General features: G+C 32.4%; 1 protein-coding gene across 2 annotated transcripts in view; it reads right to left on the reverse strand.

Annotated features, from left to right (window-relative positions):
* The window catches only part of LOC144837699 (activin receptor type-1-like), an 80,471-nt gene that overhangs the window by 12,045 nt on the left and 42,913 nt on the right, over positions 1-25,513 (reverse strand). For both annotated transcript variants that reach the window (XM_078692920.1, XM_078692929.1), the window contains exons 2-7: positions 23,082-23,239; positions 16,900-17,056; positions 15,470-15,687; positions 10,915-11,014; positions 7,807-8,427; positions 7,086-7,216 (exon numbers count right to left, since the gene is read on the reverse strand). In XM_078692920.1, coding sequence (XP_078549046.1) covers positions 7,086-7,216; positions 7,807-8,427; positions 10,915-11,014; positions 15,470-15,687; positions 16,900-17,056; positions 23,082-23,239 — 1,385 coding nt within the window. The remainder of the gene's footprint in view (positions 1-7,085; positions 7,217-7,806; positions 8,428-10,914; positions 11,015-15,469; positions 15,688-16,899; positions 17,057-23,081; positions 23,240-25,513) is intronic.

The following is a 25,513-nucleotide window of genomic DNA, read 5'->3' on the forward strand; positions in this document are numbered from 1 at the left end:
CCAAACATATTACCGCGAAATTTGAAAGACGATGCAAGCTTGTGCACAATATGTCAAAAGGGCAGCCCTGACTAGGCCTAGCCTAGGCCTAGGCTCTTAATATAATATTAGGACTTGCCCAAATTTAGCTTACTGACGTAGGCCTATAATAAGTAGAAACTAATACAATATGGCTATTCTATAGCTAGGCATTCCGGATAGACATAGGCCTAGGCCTATATGTATATTATTTGCTTTAAAAAAAAAAGAAATGTGACACATATAGGATAGCTTAGGCCTAGCTAGGCCTATTATAGGCCTATACAACATAGGCTAGGCTAGCCTAAAAAGCCTATTAGGGCCTAGTATAGCCTATGTATGTAGCCAATATAGGGCTAGGCTATATGCCTATAGGCTAGGCCTATTATACTAGCTAGCTATATAGGTGAATGGGTCTTGTTATAAGTTTACACGTCCCAAATAAAATGTAGGACTCATCATGTAAATCTATGTATGTATTTTACTGACCTGTTGAGGTGTACAGTGTTTAGCTCTTCATATTATTCATCATCTAGGCCTAGCGTGTGTAGCGTTCTCCGCTCTCTGCTGGCACGTCACACGACCAAAGATCGTATAGCGTCACTTCGTTTTATCTTTTGCACACGACGATAGGAGCCGCCGGACACGTCACACGCCGTATATACGTGACATGTCGTGCGCATATTATACGCGTCTCGCACGCGACGCCCGGGGCATACCAAACATAACAAGGGGGCGGCTCGCGGCGGAGGCGTCTTCAGATAATTTTCAAAAATCGTGTGAAAAAGGGTGATATTCAATATCCATGACGGGTGGTAAATATGGTAACAAATTCACTTTAAGGATAAATTCCAGTAATTTAGAAACAAATTATGAAAATAAAAAGGGTGCGTAAAATTACCCGTATCATCTGTCCGTCCGTCCGTTCGTCCGTGCGCGTAAGTTTCAAATCATTTGGCGGTCGATCCTCCTCTTTTTTCTCTTGTTCTTCTTCTCCGCCCGTCGGTTGTCTGTTCATCATCATCATCTTTTTAGTAAATTTGTTTAATCATTATGGGTCTAATCACATTAATGATTTGGATTAATGACGATCCTGTTACGGGTAATGTTATCAAAATAGAGAATATTGTAGAGCCACGGTGGGAATTGAATGACTATTTAGTAGGAGACCGTGTTAAAGCAAAGTGCCCAGGTTTTGGTATACAGACAGGACTGATTGGAGAAATAGGCGGTAAGTTAATTTATTTGGTCCAACAGCACTCATATCATTGTATAGCCTTAGGTTCGACAACCGTAACACACAAATTAATTTGTGATAGGCCTATTAATAAAACTTATGATATGGTCTAGCCTATTAAATAAGATTTTAAAAGTAATAGGCCCTAAATTAACTTAACGTCACTGGAGGACAACTGAAATTTATAATTACCAATAATAATGGTTAGGGCCCAGGCCTACCCTAGGCCCTAGGTAGGTATAGGGCCTAGTTAGGCCTATATAACTCTCTCAACCTTAAAAGTATACCTGTTTGCCAACATTTAGTTTTACTTTTAGGCTATACTATTTTTTGCAGATGAATCAATGCGAAAAAAATTCTCCAAAATACTTTCTGGCCCAGAGTTTCCAGATTTGGTCTCCCAAGTCCTGGAAAGTGAGACACATATCCAGAAAGGGCAAAAGGCGAGTACATACATATACTAATTAGGCCTATGCCTACTACTATCATTATTAAAGCAGATAAAAAGTTACAATCAATAGGCCCCTAGAATAAATGAAACAATGATACACTTTAAACTACAAAAATTGAATAATACACTAGGCCCTAAGCCTAGGCTACATCGAATACATTTAAGCTGCATGAAGTTAGCAGTTAACAGTTTCTTAAAAAGAGAAAGTGTTCATATAGTATATGCCTATATATTCATGTATAGTCATACAAATAAAATATGATATTAATGTGGGAAAGCTATATTAACGGTGAAAATTAAATATTTTTTTATTTATTACAGAAAGCATTAGAACTAATGCCACCAAAGAAAAAGGTAGGGTTCATTGTGTTTATAGTCTATATATGCCGATTTTAGTACTGTAAACATAAACATGTTTTGGTTGTGTGACCGTTTTATTTCATTTACAGGCTGCCGCATCAACCGTTTCCGTTCCACCAACAAAGAAGATAGTAGAGGTAAATTGTTCTCATTGAATGAATCAATTGTGATGAATAATTTACGATACCGAATGAAACTATCGTTCCGTATTTATTCGAATAAAACACCTTTCATAGCAGAATTCTTTGACTTCCATGATCTACAATTTACCAAGCATTTTGATACAATTTTACATTATTTTATCACTTCTTAATATTAATTGTGTTATACTATAGTTTTTCATACCTATGTGTTTTTTTTTATTGGGAGTTTATTCGAACAAATACGGCATGTGAAAATCCAACTTTCATGGGTGCATGCCATTCACATTAAGGGTGCATAATTACGTTTTTGTTTTAAATTACAGATGGCTTCAGAACCCATACAACAAAAGAAATCCTCAAAAAGGAAAAACGTAGAAGTACATTGTGTTTAGTATTTTCCACTTACTTTTGCATTTTGCACTTGCATTTTGTTTTTGCCAAATTGTTTTTAATACTTTAATAGGCAGCATTTTGATACAATTGTTACTGTATTTTACCAGTTCTTGTTATTGATTGTGTTATAGTTTTTTATATCTAGGGCTTTATTATTTGATTATACATGTTACTAATTACACCCAAAAAAATAAACGCCCTCGCCCAAAATCACCACATGCATTATTTTTGTTTATATTTATTTTTATATTTATGTTATGATATCCAGCTTTCATGATTTTAAATCTACCATTGTTCTTGATTAACGTGAACTACGCAATTTTTTATTTAGCATTCGTCTAGTCTATGCCGATGTTAGTACTGTAAACATAACATCACAACAACTGCCTTTAGATAATAATTATTAATAAATATTTTGGTTGTGTGACCGTTTTATTTCATTTACAGGCTGCCGCATCAACCGTTTCGGTTCCACAAAAAAAGAAGATAGTAGAGGTAAATTTTTCTCATTAAATGAAGCAATTGTGATGCATAATTTACGATACCGAGTGGAACTTTATTTATATATTTATACAAGTTACCATAAACGCATCGAATAAATAGTCATTGCGACTTGTTTTTATATTATCCAGGATATTATTATTATTTTATGATATCCAGCTTTCATGATTTTAAATCTACCATTGTTCTTGATTAACGTGACCTACGTAATTGTTGCTCGAATATAATTACAGGCAATCACGGTAAAAAAAGCCGTGGCAGCTGAGAAGAAGCAAAAAGAAAAAGCGAGGGAACAATATGCAGTGTCCTCAACATTAAGTTTGGTAGATGGAGGGAATTATCAGGACATAATAGATAAGGTAAAATATGTTTTAAAAATGTATTTAGCCCAAAGTTGAATAGTTCAATTTAAAGGCCAGGTGCGAGCAAAAAATGTCTATTGATCATACATTCCAATAATTATCGATCTATAGTTTCCCCTATGTTTCATAATTTTTTGAATTTTATTTGTATTACACGAGCTTGTTGAAAATAAGCACTTTCTTATCAGTGGGGGGATAGTTCAAATTACACAGTAAAATCTCTAGGCCTATTCTTTTGTACACACATTTTGTAAATAGAGAGGCATTTTAAAAAGCTATGAAAAATAAACGGTGTGGTAACAAATGTTATCAGATGACTAAATATAGGTAATAAAACTTGAATTTTACATTTCTGGTTTTTTTTATTCAACTTCAGATTTTTATTTTCATGCTAGCTATAGCAAAAATTATCCACCGTATATCCACCATCTTTTTTCACCTTCTAGGGAGTCACCAGACATGTTATTACATTAGGTTAAACTACATAAAAAAAGTCTTCCTGGTTTTTATATTTTATAATTTATTTTGTATTTGACCATATTCATGTTTTTTCGTCCTGATTTCTGTTACAAATATTTTATTTATGTACAATTAACCAGATATTATATTTAAAATTCATGCCTGTACCTGAGCTTTAAGCATAAGTATCCCTCAACTCCGATTGTTCATTTGTTTGTAAACCGTTATGCACAATAAATGTCTATAGTTATCAATTAATAATTATATGTAATTTAATTTGATTTTTGAAGCTCAACCGCATAGAACAAAATCAACAAACTATTATGTCGTTGATGCAGGACAGGCAAGCTGTCAAGTTCTTGTACAAGGTACGGTAGATGAGACACAATTTAAAGTAATATATGTTAGCTTGTGTAATATCTGTGAAACTGAACATATTTTTCAGAATTTGAATTTTTAAACGTTTCAGAATTTGAAGACTGCCGCCGTTGCGGATGATGGACGATGTGAGTACATAAGATATAATTTGTAATAATTTGATGTCTCTCCTTCATATAAAGTTGCAATCTTTAATATATTTTTAAAAATGTTTTCACACTTACGTCGTTTAGTATAATGTAACTTAGTCAGAGTAGTAGGGCAAGCTGACCAATTACTCGGCTTTCTGACGCACTGAGCTGCTACACAGTAGTTACATACAATTATCATTAATTATACCGTATTCTATATTAACTTATTTGTAGTGGCTGATCATATATCTGGTGAAAGCAGGCATGCGGCGAAATCGCCACCATCATCATGTCCTCTTCCTCCTCCTCCTCCTCCTCCTTCTTCCCAAGAGGATTCTGATACTAGTGGTAGGTTTTGAAAATAATTGTTTAGCCGGCCGTGAATTTGGTGTGTTATTTATTATGTTGATCTAATCGATTGGAAACAATTTATACATGTGACCTACAAGGATTTATAAATACTTTTTAAAAACATTCCTCGTTGTAATGTTCTTGGAATATAAACACATCATAACTTTTTTTTTTTGTTTTGTTTATAACAAGAATTTACATACATGGGTGATGCGAAATTTGGGGTCAGTGTCAGCAGGGAGAGGCTGACACTGGCTGAAATGTCGGCAACCAACATAATGAAGCTGGCCCTTAACCTTCTTGAACTGGTTGTTTGCAAAGAAGAATGCGCCACTTTAAGCATTTATGGATTTGGCCGGGACAAGGTGGCGATGGCCGAGGTTAAAAGACGGGCGCTTAGAAGTGAGTAAATTAACAGTATCTTTGGTTACGAAAGCAGCAATCCCCTTCCAAGCCCCACCTGTGGAAACTTTATGTTTAATGTTTCTTTAAAACAACTCGTCTGTTGCAGCACTATAGGCCCACTGTGTCATTGTAATGCGTCTTGTATGCATGGACAATAATTAAACACTGTAAATAAAAACACAACACAACATTCTGTGATTTAACCGGCGTATTGTTTTATTTCAGCTCACATATTCAAACGATACCAAGAAGTTCAAGTTGAGCAAAGGGAGCAGGTGTGGACCGAAATTGTCAAAAAACTAAATGATAAAATTAGAGCAATCAAAAATAACAAATATACTTTGAAGTATTAATAACGAGATGTTAATGTGATTAAAAGATAATTTAAAATGCAATATGTCGACTTATGATTTTTTATCACAGCGAGAATACCCCCAAAAAAACCGATCGGGATTCCCGCCGGGATCCCGCCTGAATCCCGATGGGAAATATCACAAATTACCCAAATCCCATCGGGATCCCGGTGGGATTTTACGCAAATCCCATCGGGATCCTGGTGGGATTTTACGCAAATCCCACCGGGATCCCGATCGATTTTTTTTTAATGAGGAAGGATCCCAGTGGGATTTTACGCGAATCCCAGCGGGATACCGCTGGGAATCCCGATCGTTTTCATTTTAAATTCAAGCGGAATCGCACCGGGAATCCCGACCATAAATCCCAGTGGAATTTTACGCAAATCCCGGCAGGATCCCGCGAAAATCCCGATCGTTTTCTTTTTAAATTCAAGCGGGATCCCAACGGGATCCCAACGGGATCCCAACGGGATCTCGCGGAAATCCCGATCGTTTTCTTTTTAAATTCAAGCGGGATCGCACCGGGATCCCACCGGGAATCCCTACCATAAATCCCAGTGGGATTTTACGCAAATCTCGACGGGATCCCGCGGAAATCCCGATCGTTTTCTTCTTAAATTCAAGCGGGATCGCACCGGGATCCCAACGGGATCCCAACGGGATCCCACCGGGAATCCCGACCATAATTCCCGGTGGGATTTTCGTAAAATCCCACCGGGATCCCAACGGGATCCCGCCGGGAATCCCGATCGTTTTTTTACCCGGGTACTACAACATTCAAATTCAAACATCTTACAAATTTTAATTATTCATCCGGGAGTAAAATATGAAGCATTAGACGATGTCTGAAAATCACAAGTTGAGAAACAAAAACTGATAAATAGTGATGTGTAACATGTGTTATTACCGTGGCGATGATCTCATAAGAAAGATGTCAACATTTGTCAATGATGACACACTGTAGTTGACAGACGGTTCAGTATTTGTAATGAATTTGAAATGTAGACAATGAAAAATATCAAACAGACTATTGTAACTTAACTGAAATCAAGATAACATAATCCATGTACGAACAAGTGTATTATTAAACACTAAAATACACTATTATGTTTATTAGGCTTAATAACATACAGTATTGTTATTTTTCGAATGATGACCTACTGAAGCGTTTAAATATTGATTCTCTGACCAATGATATTCCTTTAATTATTAGTAGCCACAATTAAGCTCTGTCTAAACCATCAAACTTTATGTGACAAAAAATGTGATGTGCCAATATATGGACATGATGATGTCATATCACTACCATATTTAAGTATATCACTATCATATTTGGCCACATCACACTTTTTTTTGGCAAACTAGTTTGATAGTGTAGACAGAGCTTAATGAATCCTGTCAAAATGATTCTACTACAGTAAATACGTTTTTACTGCAATAAACTGTGTATATGATGCCAAAACAAGTTTGCAGAATAATTGTATATAAACAAATTCAAGAGTAAACAAAATGTAGTCTATATTTGAATAGTGTTACTTACTTGGTCTGTGCACCACCTATTATGTAACGTGGGTCTTAGCTTCTCTACACATACAACTTTTCTCATGTACTCAAAACTAGGGTCGTTGGGAACATATTCATAAAATGGTGGTTTATATTCCTCACACAAACCTGAAATAAAAAATAAATATAAATTCAAATTAACATTAATGTATCTTGAGCATATAATTATTATTGGCTTAGTCATAAGCAATGTAATATCGTTCTATGAAATCAGCAAAACTGTATGTTGTTTTGGATTTAAATTTGTAACAACTAACCTCAAAGTGTACATACTAGGTCGTAGTGCAATTAAATAAAATATGTTTGTAGCAGAATATCCACATATAGATATGAATATCACTAATCATTTCATTTCATTTTTTCAACAACAAAATGACATTAAAAAATAAAGTAAATAAAAGATAATCTCTGTCTCCTCCCAAAGCCTGGCAGCATCATCAAAAGGATAATTAAATACTGTCGAATGACTTTCCAAGCATATTGGTGGAATCAGAACATATTATACAAGAAGCTGTTTTGTAGCTAACAGGGCCAAATTGCACACCAAACAAATCTACATATCATTGTGGATAACCTTTTCGACAAAATATGGTGAACCTTATAACTAGCCTCTTCTTCCTTCCTATAGTATCAAAGGTCAAAATCACTGACCCCCCCCCCACCCCCCATCGTTACCTGATTATTATCAACCACCTTACCTCCAATCTCACACCGCCTTCCAACTTCCCATAAGACCATTCCAAAAGCGTAGACATCAGCTCGCTTGAAAGACTCAAAGCTTTCCATGTTCATAGTCTCGTCCAACATTTCTGGCGACATATACCTTTTCGTTCCAACTTTATTGTTAGATCCTACGTTAATAGTATTAGAACCTTCAGAATGTAAAACGGCCAATCCTAAATCCGCGATACAACATGTGAGATTGTCCCGAACTAATATATTTTTAGTTTTAATGTCTCTATGCGCAATGGCAGGCTTTGTTCTATTACACTTTATCTCCGTGTGCAAATGGACTAATCCGCTTGAGGCAGAAAGAAGCAGACGACACATTAACGGCGGATCTAGAATGTTCCGGTTCAAGAAATCGTAGAGTGAACCGAGAGGATGGTAATGAGTGATTAACCAAAGTTGCGTGCAAGAATTACGAGACGTCATGTCAGATGCGATGAAACCCAGAATATTATCGTGCCTCAATAACACTGTGTTATAAATCTCTGTTTCTCGTATCCAAGATTTTTCGTCTCTTGAACTAAATATTTTGACGGCAACGTTTTCTCCCTGCCACTGACCCCTCCAGACTTCACCATACCTGCCTTTACCTGAAAGATAATTATAAGAAAGATTTATAATTTTATTTTATCAACAAAAACAACCAAGATTAATAAAAAAATGTAATAACTATATTGTGTTTCTGGCCATTCATTCATCAGTAAAATCAACTTTAACATTTATTGTCATGTAGATGTTACAAATAAAAACAGAAGGTATTTTTAGAATTGGAAAAGAAAAAGATTGTCATTTCAAATGCATTATCAATCAAAATAATGTCACGCTATAAATATTAATAACTTTGCAAACCCTAATATAAATATTATGGCAATATTTTTCTAAGGAACTTTCTACAAATTGAATTTAAATTAAAAACATATCCGAGTTTAATAAACCATACAAATGTACAAATTGAATCTCTATTCATGTAACAGAAATTAAATCATCTTCTTTGTAATATTAAGCTATAAAAAAAGGGCAAAATTAATATGTTTTCATGGCAACCAAGTAGGTTCTCATGGAAACGATGTATAATATAACTTATGTAATAATGTCTGCGAAATACAAGGATTATTCCAAAATCATTTGTTGCATCGGCAACGATGAATCATGCTTCGGTAACAAAGCACATCCCCCTGACAACAGTCTGTGCCGTCATGGTGATAAAGTTGTGCGATCATGTTAAATCCGCAAATGAAATTCCTCGCAATGATCTTTTAATGTGAACAAGCTTACTGCGACGTAAGCTGTTCTATACTGGGCTATACATTCCTGTATGAGACATGACAGTTTAAGTGCTAAGTAAAATTACCACTAGATAAATCACAAAATCTTGTATTAACAACGTTTGTATTACAAATGAGCAAAATACGTTTGTAACATAAAACTTTAGGCAATCAAAGATTTATGCTTCATTACACATCTTCTTCTTCTAATTCAAGTTTTTATGTACTCAAATTATTCATTTTAATCATGTTAACACAGAGGATTTATGAAAAAATATGTTATTTTAACGGTTTCTCATCGGCCAATCAGAAGAAGTGTGAATCCCAGTATATAATGAATCCACACTGCCCCTACACATAAACTAACATTTCACACTAAAATATTTAAATCACTTTTTTATTTATTCCAATGTATGGTATAACAAATCATTTATTCATTTCTGTCTCAAAATTCATTTTTGTTCCTATTTCAGTACATTAATTATCATAACATATTTTTATCATAACAAAGATTGCTTTTTGTAAAAACCAAAATATTATAAGCGAACTTACAGAACATTTCGTAAAACCAGATGAAATTTTCCCAATATTGATTAATATTTTATTCAGGGGAGTTTCTATGAAGTTATTTGTTTGAGGGAGGTATTTATTCGAGGGAGGTATCTATTCGAGGGAGGTGTTTATTCCAAGTTAACATTTATTAAAATGGTACCTATCTAATTAATATAACATTTCACTAACAATAAATATTAAGTTTTTGCTGCCCAAATGAATAAAGAGCTAAACAAATTCTTATTCAAAATCAGCCTAAAGTAATTAATGTTCTTTCACTGGAAAAAAACAGATTGAAAATCATTATTAATGTTCCACCTGCCTAAAATATTTGTAATCGTTACTTTCGCTAAACAGTAAAACACAACGATAACAGGAAGAAATTAACGTAACGTTTATTTTTATTAATCACATGCATTAAAACGATATTGATTTTTGAATAGTCACCAGGTAATAAAACTTTCAACAAATTAGTATGGGAACAATTTATGAATTATCAATATTAATAATTGTTATGGAATAATCCCGCCATACATCAATATGACAGATGAAATCTGGGAATTATCCATAGAGGAAAGTTATGGCTTTAGTAATGTGCTGAGGTTATCTTTGTTAGCTTTGAGTTGAAAATGTACCTTAAATTAAATTCTAATTTATGGAAGTTATTCCGTAACTAGAATTTTGATTAATTTATTACCATTTTGAGAACATTATTAATTTTAAATATATTCATGAGATTTAAAAATATATTACTCATTTTCTTATAATAGCATACAGTAACAACAAAAGAATTTGAGAAGTGTTCTAAAAATAATATTAAAGATATACTATCATATTCAGATAATTACTATTTAATTGTGATTGGTTTTATTTAGATTTTAAAGATGTATTTTTTCCTAAAACATGAAAAATGAAGATTAATAAAGTTTTACTTCCGTAAAAAAAAAACCTATAAAAAGACAAAATAAACGGTTAAATTCAACCAAAACCCCATTGAATTCCAGTCAATTTGACCATTTTTACTTTAAATTTAAGCAAATCATTTTTTTTTTCGATCCAATTTTTGTTCAAATGATTGTTTTTTTGTTTTCATTATATATTTGTATATTGTATGTATATCAAGTGTAAATCAACCAACTAAATGTCATTTGTACCTAGTTGTAAAAAATGACAATAAATACTATCATATCGTAACTATTATATGACATTAAAATTTAAAAAAATATTTTTTCAGGGTGACAATATATCTTTGATACTTACCAACTTGTTCAACCAATGTAATTTGTCGTGCTACTGTTCTTTGTACCAAGAATGGTAATCCTGATCCACTGCCAGATGTACAAGAATGGTCAAACAAGTCCTTTAAAAACAAAAATAAATAATAAATGCTAAACATTTTAAACATATCATTCTAAAGCTCTGTCTATCTTCTCAAACTAGTTTGACAAAAAAAGTGTGATGTGCCCAAATATGGTAGTGATATGACATCATCATGTCCATATTTGGGCACATCACATTTTTTTTGTCAAATAAAGTTTGATAGTGTAAAAAGAGCTTAAGCTTTACAATTGATTAACAAAACAGTTTGTTCTATTTCTATGTATTGTTGTACATTTTATTCATGTTAATGATGAAGTAATACTACACACATTATTCTGTTTATGCTCATGAAAAAGGTCTAGCAAATTATGTACTTTTTTAACTTTCTGAATAAATATCACTAATTATATTTAAATCAGTTATAATATTTGTATTATTTAGATTATCCTTGACGAAGGAATACTGTTTTCCAAAGCTTGCAACTTCCATTAAGTTCTGTTTTAATTTACGATTTTGATTTATCTTTTTGCTTATTTTCACTGACACCCACAGCTTTACAGACCAAGAATGTCTTTCTATCAATTTGTAGCACTTTCCTTTTTTAAAAATTCTTAATAAATACCATAAATTGATACGAATCACCAGATTCATAAAATATTAAGATATAGAGATAGGGTATTGCGTCTATTTAAATTGGTAGGTGTCGTGTTAAGTTCATTGCTCTAAAGCATTACTTATTTAATTTCGTGATACACAGGTGTAAAAGTCTCATGTTTTCATCAATTTCAAAGTGATACCATTTCAGAGGTTACCCTGGATGCAACGTTTGTCACATGTCACATTTTTTAATGTTACATGAGAATGGTTTATGTAACACGGTACCAATTAAATCATAATGTTTAGAATGGGCGATTGAAGAAAAAAAACATCTGCTTCTATCAGATGATTATTAATATTTTTGTTTTTAGTTGGAAAAATTCCAATGAATTATAACAATAAACTCATATTTATACAAGGTTTATCCAAGAAATATAATCAGAAAAAGATATGAGGTGAAAGTCATTAACCATTGCATCATCAAACTTATTTTATTTTTTATTTTATTTTACTTCATACGCATCCAACAGGGAGTAACTCCTCAATTACAGTATGGATAAACTATTTTATAATTATTCATGCTTACAAACAAAGTCAAATTTGAGGCTTAAGGAGTTGAAAGAGTTGTGAGTTACAACCTTGCACTAGGTCAGGATTGAACCCCAGACCCTGGATTGGAAGGCAAGCATGTGAACCATGTTCTTATGGAAACGAAAAAGTTTTACAAACATGAAGCAGAAGAACCCCAATTAAGGACCATCATCGGAACCAAACAATGTATCTCTTTCAAAGGAAAGTATCCCCAGGGATGTCAAAATGAAATGTAAAATTTGAAAAATTTGAATTCCATTGTTAATCATCTGATATTCAAACCTAAAGATTGACCCTTGACCCAACCATATGAATATGCATACAAAGTTCATACAAGTTATTGCTTGCTTATAATCACATAAACTTGTTAGTTAGTACCCTGGATTCATTCAATATGCTTGCTCTCATCAGACATTATTTAATTTCAAACACCTGCAGTCCCATATTACTCTAACGCTTGTTGTGAGAGTTTGCCGATTTGAGATGGATGGGCTTAACTCTCATAAAAGGCTAGCAATGCATCTATATTGTGATTATCCGTAGGCTAGGCTAGCTAACACTCAATCTTACTCACAAAGGAAACCGTACGACGGCGGTAATATGATGGAAAATCATTGGGAAACATTCAACTGTGATGAATCTTTCGTAATAAAGAGATTTATAAATTTGTTTGAAGATGCAAATTACAATGTATCAATATCTACAGTAGTGGGAAAAAGTTAATTTTTTGTAATAAATAATAATGAAACAAAATCAACACATTAGAAAACAAAAGGAAACATTGAGGAATATAAATTGTTCGTAATACAAAATTTGTTGTTATTATCTAGTAAAAATAAATTTATGAATATGAAATATGTTTGTGATTAAAAAAAAAACAATTATTAAATTATTATATAGCATCCGAACATTGTTGACCAAAAACATCTTTTTTAGGTCGCACCTACCAGCTGCAAATGATAATAAGTACAAACAGATATAAAAGCTATTGATAAAAGCAAAAGGTCAAGAGGTCAGGTCATGACCTATGTTGCAAACATGTTGTTGTCAAGGACCCATATTGGTCTCTTCTTTGTAACCAAGACAATTTTTAAAATAAAAACTGAGTCAACAACCTGACAAAGTGCGGCATTCAACAAGGTATATGAAATTGGAATTAAATTAGACATGCCGCCAACTGATGATGTATTAATGTTTCCAAATTACTGTACATCATTTTAATGTCATAGTTAATATATAAATCTGTGAAATCTACAACAAGTTTAATAGAACTGACATTTGATTATAATGTGTCGGTAGGATTTAATCATAATTCAAGTTATCTCAATCATTCGCTCATTGACGGGAAACCTAGAAGATAAAGGCATGTTGTCTGTCTGTGAATAGACAACCTAACTAGGCCTCTCATCCTCTGAATAAATAATGTACATGTACAGCATCAATGCATTTAGCTATTTATACGAAGAGATAAACTATACCCGCTAGTTCTATCAAAAGAGATATTTTTATAACCAAAATTGACAAAGTAATTTGTGTTCATTTTACATTCTTTAAACTCGGTAGGTCATCCATTTCTCGAGTAATCTCAAGTCATTCATATTCACTACCCGCATACATATCTACTTCTAACGTGACAATGCTAGAAGGCACTCTGCGGAGAACTATCCATTTATAACTAAATCATGTGTCTCGCTGATGACACATAAAAGCGAATCTGCCATACTCGACACATACGAGTAATTTACGCCGTATTTTGACGTTTATAAGTGCATCAATATCATTTTTGTATACCTGACGGTGTTGGCTTTTACCTGACGTTTACTGAATTTGAATAATCTAACATGGAGTATGCATAGCTCTTGCGATTAATCATTTCTAAATGACAATCCGTAATAATTAATTTTCTGGGCATAAAAAAGGTTGTGAACTTCAGTAGATATAATCAGATTGGATACATTGAATGAACAGCACTCAGAAGCACTCAACAAGATTGTTGCTACATTGGACATTTCCAAAACGTCGCTGTTTATTTATTAACTTTTATAATTTTTAATCAATTCACCTATTAACACTCTCTTAACAATTTATATTTCTAATTAATGCTTGAATGAATAAATTATATTGGATCCAGTAGTGTTTGGTTCAGCGAATTACGTGATCAAGATGTTTTTTTCGTTCCTGATAGTAAATCAAATTAAGACAAGTAAAACATGACGATGATCGCATTGGACGTCTCAAATGGGAGAAAACAATGGTTTATGGATATTGCTGATTGACAAGATAAATACACATTGACAAGCAGTTTTAAAGCATCAGATGACACAACACAAATATGCCATAAGAAGAAGAAAATATTTTTACTTGTCAATTATGATATTTTATTATTAATCGCAATAAAACATTTATTTCCTTTTGTGTCTTTTTGTAAATCTTAATATTATATTTAATACTTCACAAGAAAAAATTCAAAATCTACCTAAAAAATTCTTCAAGAAACTTAAAATAATATGGAAATTAGACATTATAAAATCTGTGAGAATGAAAAATACTGTAAAAGGGCCCCAATCAATTTTATATATTTTACATAAAATATTCTAAATTTGAATACAGTACTACTATATCAACATTTATAATAATTACAGGTATAACAAAATAGAGACAAAGACAAATATATATTATTCGAAATTAAGAAGCTAGAGAGTCACAGAGTTCAATAATATCCATACATAAAAGCTATTTCAATTACGATTTACAGGTCATTTGTGAGCACGTTGACGCGACAACAACAATTTGAAGGGTTATACGTGGACTTAATAGCACATTTCAATTAATAAGGCGCATTTAGGACATAGATTCCGAGTAGAAAATGAATATCTTCAAGTAAGTATAAAGTTGATGGAGATGAATGGTTATAGCAAGGCTGCTTGCTAATTTATGATTTACAATCACTACGAATGAGACTTTCTTGAAAGTAAATAATGAATGCTTTTGATATTGAGAAATAAAAGGATACCTCCAAATAAAGACCAGTATTTCAAGGTTAATTTTAATAATGTTAATGTATATAGCGCATGAAAACTGAGCTGATTTACATCCACAAATGAAACTTTCTTGAAAGTAAATAATGAATGCTTTTGATATTGATAAATAAAAGGATACCTCCAAATAAAGACCAGTTTTTCATAGTACCATGTTAAAAATTGAATATTGAAAAGGCAAATAAAGTGCAATTTGTAAAGATGATAATAACACTGTTCACAAAGAAATTGATGAATAAATTGCCTAGCAAAACTGAATACCCAAATACCTTTAGTGTACTGTCTCCTGCAGGTACCGCACGTAACTCGTGAGGGTGTCTGTGTGCGTGTTCTGGGTCAACCATAGATAACTTTTGCATCTGCCTTTTGTGTTTATGCCGAAACAAACATAAACAGAACAATATTAGAAATGTTAGAGCTACAAATGGACCCAAAATGGAGGTGACTAATATTGGAACATTGTACTTCGCCATCGTCATGTTCCCACCTGTAAAGAGAAAAAAAATAGGAAAATTAAAATAACTTTTAAACACTACAATTGAAGTAGTACAGTAGTGTACAGTAATATCATAAACTCTCCTTTTTTAATGCATGTCGCATTGGAAAGTAGATAAACACTGTGATTACTTATTTTTTTAAACGCATTGGTGTAAAGTATCTAAACAGAGTGTTTTATGAAAAAAAAGCACTACAATTTTTGCGCAAAAAGTAGAACGATAGCATTCTGTAGAAATCACATAAAATATATTGTTTTTCATATTCAAAAGGCCATTATACATTCCCGAAGCATGAGTGGAAACTTTGCAAATTTGTCGGCCCTACTTTGACCTCCAAAGCCCTGAATAGGCAGCCATTAAAAACCAAAGGAATGATTAAAGGCTGCGTTATGCGAGGATGGATGTCCTCAGAACTTTAAGTTTCTTTTACAAAAACATTGCTGTAGTCAGTTTTCGTTGGATGTTACTAATTAGTATTATAGAGTGAAAACAGTGTAAAATTCAAAGAAAGACTCATTTGGGATTTCATTCAGATGAATAAGTGCTAAGCCTGTGTTTTAAGAACCCCGTGAGTGATTTACTTGTTAATTTAGTCATGTTAATGGTAAATCTTTTAAGCCATCTTAAAGTTTTATTCTCAGTTAGTTATTCTATTCCATTAGCACATTTACTATCTGGCCGTATCTTATCCGATACTCATACATTTGACATTATAAATCAGTTTATAAAAATAAATTTCATGTGAATCATCATCGTAAGTTTCACAATCAATATATTGATTATTACAGAACTAGGAGGCCAACTAGAAGGCCTACTTAAGACAGTGGCTGTATGTGAACATCCACTTGTCTCAAAGATGTACTAGGTTCTTTCAAGTTTATATTCCTTGTCTCCAAGTCCAAGAAGACTTGTTTTATCACCAGAGACAGTGGCTGTGTGTGAACTACTCAGTACACCAGAGTCACACACCACTAGTCTCAAAAGATGTACTACAGTAGATTCTAAATACACACAAGGATTTGGGTACACTGGACCTACGGTTTATAGTCCTTGTCAGAGAAGATTCATTCTACCACCAGAACCATGTAGCGAACCACAAATGGACATGGTATTTGGGTGGAAGAAATATATGCTGGGAAGAATTCAGGTTTAGGATGGAACATGAAAATGTCATCACATCAATAAATAAAAGTGAATGTTACCTGGGTCTGTTGATGCAGGTTTTGGTGTAGGAGATGTTGACAGTGACACTGATATGTTGACATTACACATGTTACCCTCACAGCACTGTATACTCAACTTGCTGTTAGATCCTGAGTTACATATAAGTATTCCTTGCTGACCATAATTAAGACAACCCTGAAAAATATAATATAATGAAAACATAAATTATATATCAAGGGTACATTTTAATCCACTTTCTGATGTAATTGTCATTTTCAAAGCTTGGCCTGACTCTGTGGAATAACCTCACTAAAATGATACGCAATTCATCATCATGAGTGGCTAAAAACACCTTTTTACCAGATGATCGGTTATTGTAAAGCGCTATATATACACGATGTAACCCGTAGGGGAGAAGAATGTTGTTGAAAAGATGTAACATCTAAGTCCACAGCGCCTTTGATGCTGGAATTGGCGCTTTACAAATTCGTATATATATATATATATGACACTGTAATGTTATGCAAGAGAAAGCTAAATACTTAGTGTTACAAAATCCTTTGACAGCTCTTAGAGTATGCGACTAGATTTTTTTTTTGCACTTTCTATGCCCTTCTGTTTTTTAACAATATTTTAAAATTATTCTTCTACATTGATGAATTGCTATATGTCAAGACCAAAATGTTCTCTCATTTCCTTATTAGGCTCTCATGCATGTATTTAGGATTTGAACTTAGGAATTTTAAGATTTAAACCATCATCTGACTAAGTTAGTATCTAGAATATATTTAAGTCGCATTGATTCATGGACGTCGAACTGTACACGTCTTGTTGTCGGTAAACATTAGACGGTGATCAAACAGTTACATTGCTTCCGTCATTTCTACGTAATTAGCAAAAACTTTGAAAAGTTCTTGTCTATCTCGGAGTTGTACCGTAATAGATCGGTAAATTAAGATTTATCCTGAACACTGTAATATTACGCCACAGTTAATTACAATATATTCATACTGACTGTTTAAAGTCACATACGCCGAGAGAAAGAAGAGCGAAATCGACTAATTGTGCTCATTCTAAAGAATCATGTCTCACAGTCATCTAATCACACAGAGCAATGCCTTTAAGATGGTTCAAAACGACGACCTATCTTTATGACCAACTAAGGGAGAGTTGACCGAGAGTGGAGACTTGACCGATAGTGGAGACTTGACCGAGAGAACACTCCGACAAGAGGTAGTATAATGGCTAATTCACCGGTTCAACCCACGAAAATGTTAATATAATGAAAATTATGTTTTAGATGTTAATGCTAACATCTAAAAAATGTTTAGTGCATTGTACATAAACATGTGTTTTGAACTGTAGGGAATGCTTATAAAAAAAGCGTGAAAAAATGTTTATATACCGCAGTTCATTTACAAAAGCAGATATAGATCTTATTGTTTCAAATATATATATTTTATTATGTCTGTTTGTCCGCCAGCAACTCACATTTGAAATTTGTTTTGTTTTTATAACAAGTTATTCAAATCAGCTTTCATACAATTATTATGTAATCAATCATTTAATAATATAATGCCTTTATTTAAATTCATTTTGTGGTCGATACAAGCAATCAATCAAATGACACTATAACTGTCAATTAACTGTCAATCAAAATGCATGTTTTGGAATATTATTAATGCTAAATGATGTTCATATCTAAGCCATCAGCACAACCTTGGTGGTCTAGAGGTACAGTAGCAACTCCAGGCTAGTAATCTGGAGGTTGTGGGTTCGAATCTGACACGATAATTACTTGCAGCAAGTGTACTTTAAAATTATGTGTATAATAGTTATGTCAGAGTAGAGAAACATATTTGACAAACATATTAAGTTATTATTTCATTTGATTGCTGTCAAAATAATAATTTTTATTGTCAAAATGATAAAAATTATGAAATTTTCTTTGTTTACAATGATTTTATGAGTATACCAATGAAATCTTGATCAATTTCAGAAATGTTTTCATCCTGAAATGGAACAAAATTTACCGCAAAGATCATAACATTGGAAGTAATAAAAATGAGTCTCATCATTACACTTCTACAGATTGTACTTGAACACAGTTGATATGGGATATCAGATACCTACACAAACATTCTGACCACTCCGCGCTACCTACATTTCAGATGTGAATACAACTAGCGTGGAGTCAGTTTGGTATTTCACAAATACAGATGCTACTAGCAAAACAAAATACATGTCATCTGCGTTTTAAAATTCCAACTCCTTATATAAATGGATCGTTTTCTTCCGGTCGTGACTTTTCCACAATAACTCAACATCTGCTCAAATTCAAAGAATATACTTAATCGTTATTGTTTTCTAAATTTTATATTTAATACAGCTTCCTGTGGACTGGTTTAATAGAATTTTGTAAAAACATATTTGTATGGGGCAGTGGATGGACTAACACCATCTGCTGTGAACAATAGAATGTAGATTATGAATGATTCAAGTTTGTGGTTTCTCTCATTCTATGAATTAATTTAATTTAAATAATTACTTAATAATATTTGTGGTTCTCTATTCTTAGATATTAATAAATAAAGCATTTAATTTAAATCATTACTTAATATTTTATTTTATTTTGAAATACTAAACAAATAATATTAATTACAAAGTTACTTCATTTTTTAAAAATCTAATTAGAAATGTTACCAAAAATTATTTAAAAAATCATATTTTTATTTCAATGTGATATTAAAAGATATCTTCCCTTGAAAAAATAATTGGACATTTTTTTTGCTGTTGTTGGTCATTTTAATGTCATATAATTATCCAATTTGACCAAAAATTGGATGGAGAAAAATATAATTTTTATAAAAAATATTTACCAAATAAAGCATGATTAAAGAACAATATTTTATTGTTTATTTTTCGGCAAAAGTGAATAACTTTATTAAAACAACATTTTTATGGCCTACCTGTATTAGAAATTTGATTTTTGAGTTTAGTAGTCAATCTGATATCCCCATGTGTATGGATTTATGCAATAGCAAATACTTATATAAAAAATATAAGTCTACCTTATCCAGCTCTAATTTATATATAGATACAAGATTTATTTATTTATTTTCATTTCATGTTTATAAACTAGAGAAATCGTCAAATAAATAATTCATTGAATAACAACATTCCAAATATAATGATTGAATATTATTTATATATTCTTTGAAAAGAATATTTTGTTAAAATGCATATAAGCATCAGTTCACGGACATCTTTTGAACATGAAGTGCTCGTTGTAGTAGTAAAACATGCCGTAAAATCTATTAATACTGCCATTACTGCTATTAAACATACTCTCTACACTACTTATGCTACACTTATAAATCTTGATGATATATCAGTTGATAAACTTCGATGAGAAACTCATTGCCAGAAGATAAATTTTTTCGAAGAATGATGAAAATTAAAAGGTTCGAGATTGAAAAACGACATTGTGAATAATTTATTTACAATAGTATGTTGAGATGAGTAGAGATAGATAGATACATACATAGTGGAGATGCTTTAACAATGATGATGGGATAAAGAGATAAAAGATGAAGATGATGATGATGATGAATGAAGAAGGAGTGAAACGTTAGTGCTTGGGCCTATACCTCAACTTGTCTTTCTTTAAGAGTTCTTGTCGATCAAGTGATGATACTGTGAATGATCGTAAATCGTTGAAAAATGAGATAAGAACGAAGAGATTTACTACAAACTATCAATAAACCTATGTACTGTATAGTTTCTTTTAGGCTTACATAAATAATAATTTTTAATCTTTACAGAAATATCTAACACAGAGAAATTTAGAAATAATCATAGGATAATTATTATAAAAAAAACCCAAATAGTTTGTACAATTATTTTAAATAATTAAATTATTTGAAAAACTACAGATTTTCTGCATCATATTACACTAAATTCAGAATGTCAAAATACTACCGTACTAGTATACTGTAACTACAGTACTGTAGTTACTTCTTATTCATTAAATATAAAAACATAACAATTCACATATAAACTCATATTTGCTGGTAATTAACTCTATAAATAAACCATTAATCTCATATTTTAAAACAAGATTTAATAAAATCACACACTTCATCAAACACACACTTACAAATATTATCAAACTCTCGCGAGAATCACTGAACTAATTTTCTTCATAATATTTTGGTTTAAAAATTAAAATATTGAGATGGAAATTCTTGGATTTTGAGTAATAATTTGAAAATGTCACACCAATTAGAATCTAGCGCAAGATAAAGTAATTTAAGTTTAAGCATTAGGTTAGAAACTGACACGATTTCCTCATATTGCCAAGTTCTATAACACATTTCATAGAATTTAATGAGACGGTTGTAAGACCGCTACAATCTGGAATTTGATGAGCTACGTAATATAGTCTAGCAGAAGATCAGTTTTATATTGAGTATTTACGTTTCACAGATTCATTTCTTCTCGCGATTCAAAGACGTAAATCTGGTTTAAAGCGTTGTGTCCTTAGAGAGTTAACTCGTAAGAACATCGTGAAACGGCTGTATCATCTAACAGAGGTTGTACATGCCTATGCCCGTTTCTCGCAAAATAATTCACAGATACGTTCTCCAATGACCACTAACTTTGATTTTCTTGTATATATTTCAAAAAGAACGATAAAGATTTGAGTATTTTTACAGCTATCGTATTTTTATTCACATTTTATTCGTTTATGGTGTAGGTATGAAGTAAGTTTTGCCAATTTAGTGAATATAATGCTTCTTGCAAAAGAAAAAAAAACAAGCTTTGTGTAATAATATAGTTTTACAATTATAGCTATAACTTTGTCTAGAATTATTTTTATGTGAAGTACTGTATGTTGACAATAAATTATATAAAAATATAATAAACTTCGAAAAACGTCTACAGTATCTTTGAGTATTTTAACTTGTAAATCTGTACAGAGCTATAGCTATGATCAATTTTATGTGAATTAGAATATTATTATTTCTTCTTTCTAAGAATGTCAATGTTACTGTGGGTAACATAGAACGTCAATGATGTTATCATTGAGTGTCTTAAATTCTAATTCTGCACATAGCTATGAGCTATGTATGTCTTGATACAGCAATGAATTATTTGAATTTAGATTCTCATATCAAAGCAACAAGGAGACGTCTCATTAATCACATTCAAAACTGAATAAGCTTTACCTACTCAAAAAATGTTTTCAATTTTAGCAGATGGATAGTAACTCAAAGGGCACTTGAAGGGCTTGTACAAGTGAGAATCCTCTAAGCCGTGGTGACGCAGCCTCTACAAGGATTTCAGGCTGAAACTGTGGCATTTCAAGTAGGCTTGAATCAAGAACGTCCTGATAGGCCTCGCTATGAGTAGGCTTAAAAACCTGTTTTCTTTTAGAAACCAATCATAAATGAATACATCAATAACCACTCCAATCGAGCCTATCAATCTGCAAGTCATTTCATTAAATTTACAAAGATATTGAAGCTTTTTTTTTGTGTACAGCTGTTGCTTTCAAAATGATTTCTGATGAGTGGAATGAACTTAATAGAAGATAATTAATCATCACTATTATTAATTGTTTTGATGGTTTGTGGTTAAGTTTAGGTAGATCCTCTTTTAAGTTTAAATAAACATAAATTATATAAGACCAAAACCAGATTTTTCAAGTATACAGTATTTCATACATTGATTTCAACACAATTAAAAAGATGGCAATTGTATTGTAGCCAAAATCTATAAATTACAGATAGACAGATGAACCTCTATTAAGGGAACATCTTCAGTATGTAAAAAGTGTCCTCTTAATAGGGATTTCCCCTGAATAGAGGTTGGCCATAGGAGTGTTAAAACATATATCTCCCCTCATTCGCTTCAAAGGCAAGTCTCTCCTTAATGGGGGTGTCCTCTGAATGGAGTTTAAATATTGTTCCCCTTATTCTTTTCTAGTGGAAGTGCCTCCTTAGGGGCGTCTCAAAGGAGGTAGTTCTACTGTATATTGAGACTAACTACAGACTTAAGCTCTGTCTACACTATCAAACTTGATGTGCCCATATATGGACATGATGATGTCATATCACCACCATATTTGGCAATATCACTACCATATATGGGCACATCAATCTAGTTTGATAGTGCAGACAGAGCTTTATGAAACTGATAAATAAAAGTATTTTACCCTTCTACTACTAGTCTGCCCATTTCCGTCATCCTTTATTGATACGAAACATTTGCCGGTCGTTTCACATGGCTGCATGCCATTATCACACAGCTCATCACAGGCGCAAAAAAAAGATTTTCTCGTCGTCATGTTGGCATTGAGATCTTGATCATCAGCTGAAAAAAAAACCAAAATAGATTGATTATCGAACTAAATAATGTCAAAAATTAACAATATAAACCTGTAAATTTAAATATATAACTAAAATAATTAAACATACATTTACAGTAGTTTGCTAAAAATCAAAGTCTTATTGACAAAAATCAATTACATTACAAATTTGATATAGCGGCTCTTAGAACGAAACCATATCAAAAGAGCTGTACATCGAAATTATGTTCCATAAACTTGTTTAGTTTACGCTTAAAGCTATCAAAGTTAGTTTCAGACCGATTTGCCACTGGAAGATCGTTCCATAACAGTGGATCTGAGACGCGTCAGCAAAGGTTCTCCTAGTTGTTGGCAACTTGTATCACATCAATCTCGTTTAACCACAATCAAAATCTTTTGACATTTTCCTGTTTATTTTTTAACATACACTGTCATTAAATAAGAAGAAACACATTCCATTGCAAGTTGCATGTCTGTTTTCTTTGAAATCGGAATCATGGAAATGTGTCCACCGGAAGAGAAAGCGGAGAAGACGAGGCAAGATACACATCTGTCAGGTTTCTCAAATCCCCTTGTTGTCATGGAGATATGGATTGTTTATGGTGAATTGCGGAAATCACCTGCAAGGGATATTGTGTTATAGTATCATATTTTTTTTTATGCTGATCACATACAATTATTATTCTATTTCTGTGTGGTATTCCTGATTTATGTTATAGATATTTGTGATATTTGTGAAAATACCAGAATGTAAAGCTATGTTCCCATAATGGTTTTAACAACAATAAATAAATGTAGATTAATTGGGTTGACGACTAAATCTCTGTCTACACTATCAAACTAGTTTAACAAAAAAAAGTGTGATGTGCCCAAATATGATAGTGATATCCCCAGCTATGGTAGTGATATGACATCATCATGTCTATATATGGGCACATCATATTTTTTGTCGCATAAAGTTTGATAGTGTAGACAGAGCTTGGGAGGGGTGTGTTTATTCAAAGTTCAACAGGACCCTGTAAGTGGTACTTTTGCTGATTATCTCCTAACAGAAAAAGATATTATTCCACATGTACAGCAATTACAAAAACATGCTCAACAGGGAGTTAACAGCCTCCAATATTCACAGCTTTTATAGATAAGCTATATAAATATTACATTACAAATATGTAAAGAGTCTACTCTACCTGAAACATTATCACAATCCCCTTAATTGAATTTTTCAATATTTTTTTGTCAATCCGACAAAACCTATCCAAAGTGAATAAATTAGCAGAAAACCCAGACATTTAATACCATGGTAGATTATAATTAAACCAATATTAATTATTCATATTCATTAAAAATTCAACAAGACTCATGGTTTGCCGACGGGAAAAAAATGTATTCAAACTCTAAAATACCCGGTCAATGCGACGTAAGAGAAATTGAAATAAGATGATGTCTTGAATAACAATATAGTAATTTACGAATGATTAATGAAATTATTATTCTTTTACCATAATAATTAGCGTCAGACTTATGAATGGTGACGTTCCATCAGTATGTAAGTATGAGACACAGAGAATATGTAACATTTTTCGAAGAATTTCATTTACTGTAGTTTCCCTAAATTTTAAGTTTTTTTTTACACTACTGTAGGCCTATAGCTCTTTCAAAAAAGAAAATGTTATCTTTTATTTTTGGTATTATTGTTTTAAAAAAAACATAGGAAAGTCTATTGTGAATCCTCAACAGAATCTGTACTGGATACATACAGTAGTGTAATTTGTATAAATGGTTTTATAGTACGAACCGAAATACCTATTAAAACAAGATGAAACATATCAGACAGGTTCTTTTTATAGAGATAAGTGGCATAACGCAGGGGAAAGGGGTCCCTGGTTTAGCATTCCTAAGGGCCCTCTAATGCTGGGCAGTTGCATTGAGGCTACTCATGTTCTTGTACCGTCTAAGCTCTGATTCCCCTGGGCTTAGCCAGTGAGCACTCATAGCTGTTACGCCACTGATAGAGATACTGTATATCGATCCTCCATAAACATAAAAGTCGGGATCCTTTAATCTTCTCAAAAGCAGATCGTAATACATTTCTCACTACTTCTATTAAAAGAAGGTGGTGAGCCTTCACACTAATAATACCATTCACACGTCAGCATTTATTCTTTCACGCTCAACACCGGCTGGTTACTGATAAACTTCACACTCTCGGCTAAACTGTAAAAATATATTCTTTATAATTGCAAGCTCCAATAACATTGAAAGCTTTTGTGACAAGTATT

Source organism: Antedon bifida, chromosome 1 (genome assembly GCF_963402885.1).
Source record: "Antedon bifida chromosome 1, ecAntBifi1.1, whole genome shotgun sequence".
In the NCBI taxonomy this organism is placed as follows: domain Eukaryota; kingdom Metazoa; phylum Echinodermata; class Crinoidea; order Comatulida; family Antedonidae; genus Antedon; species Antedon bifida.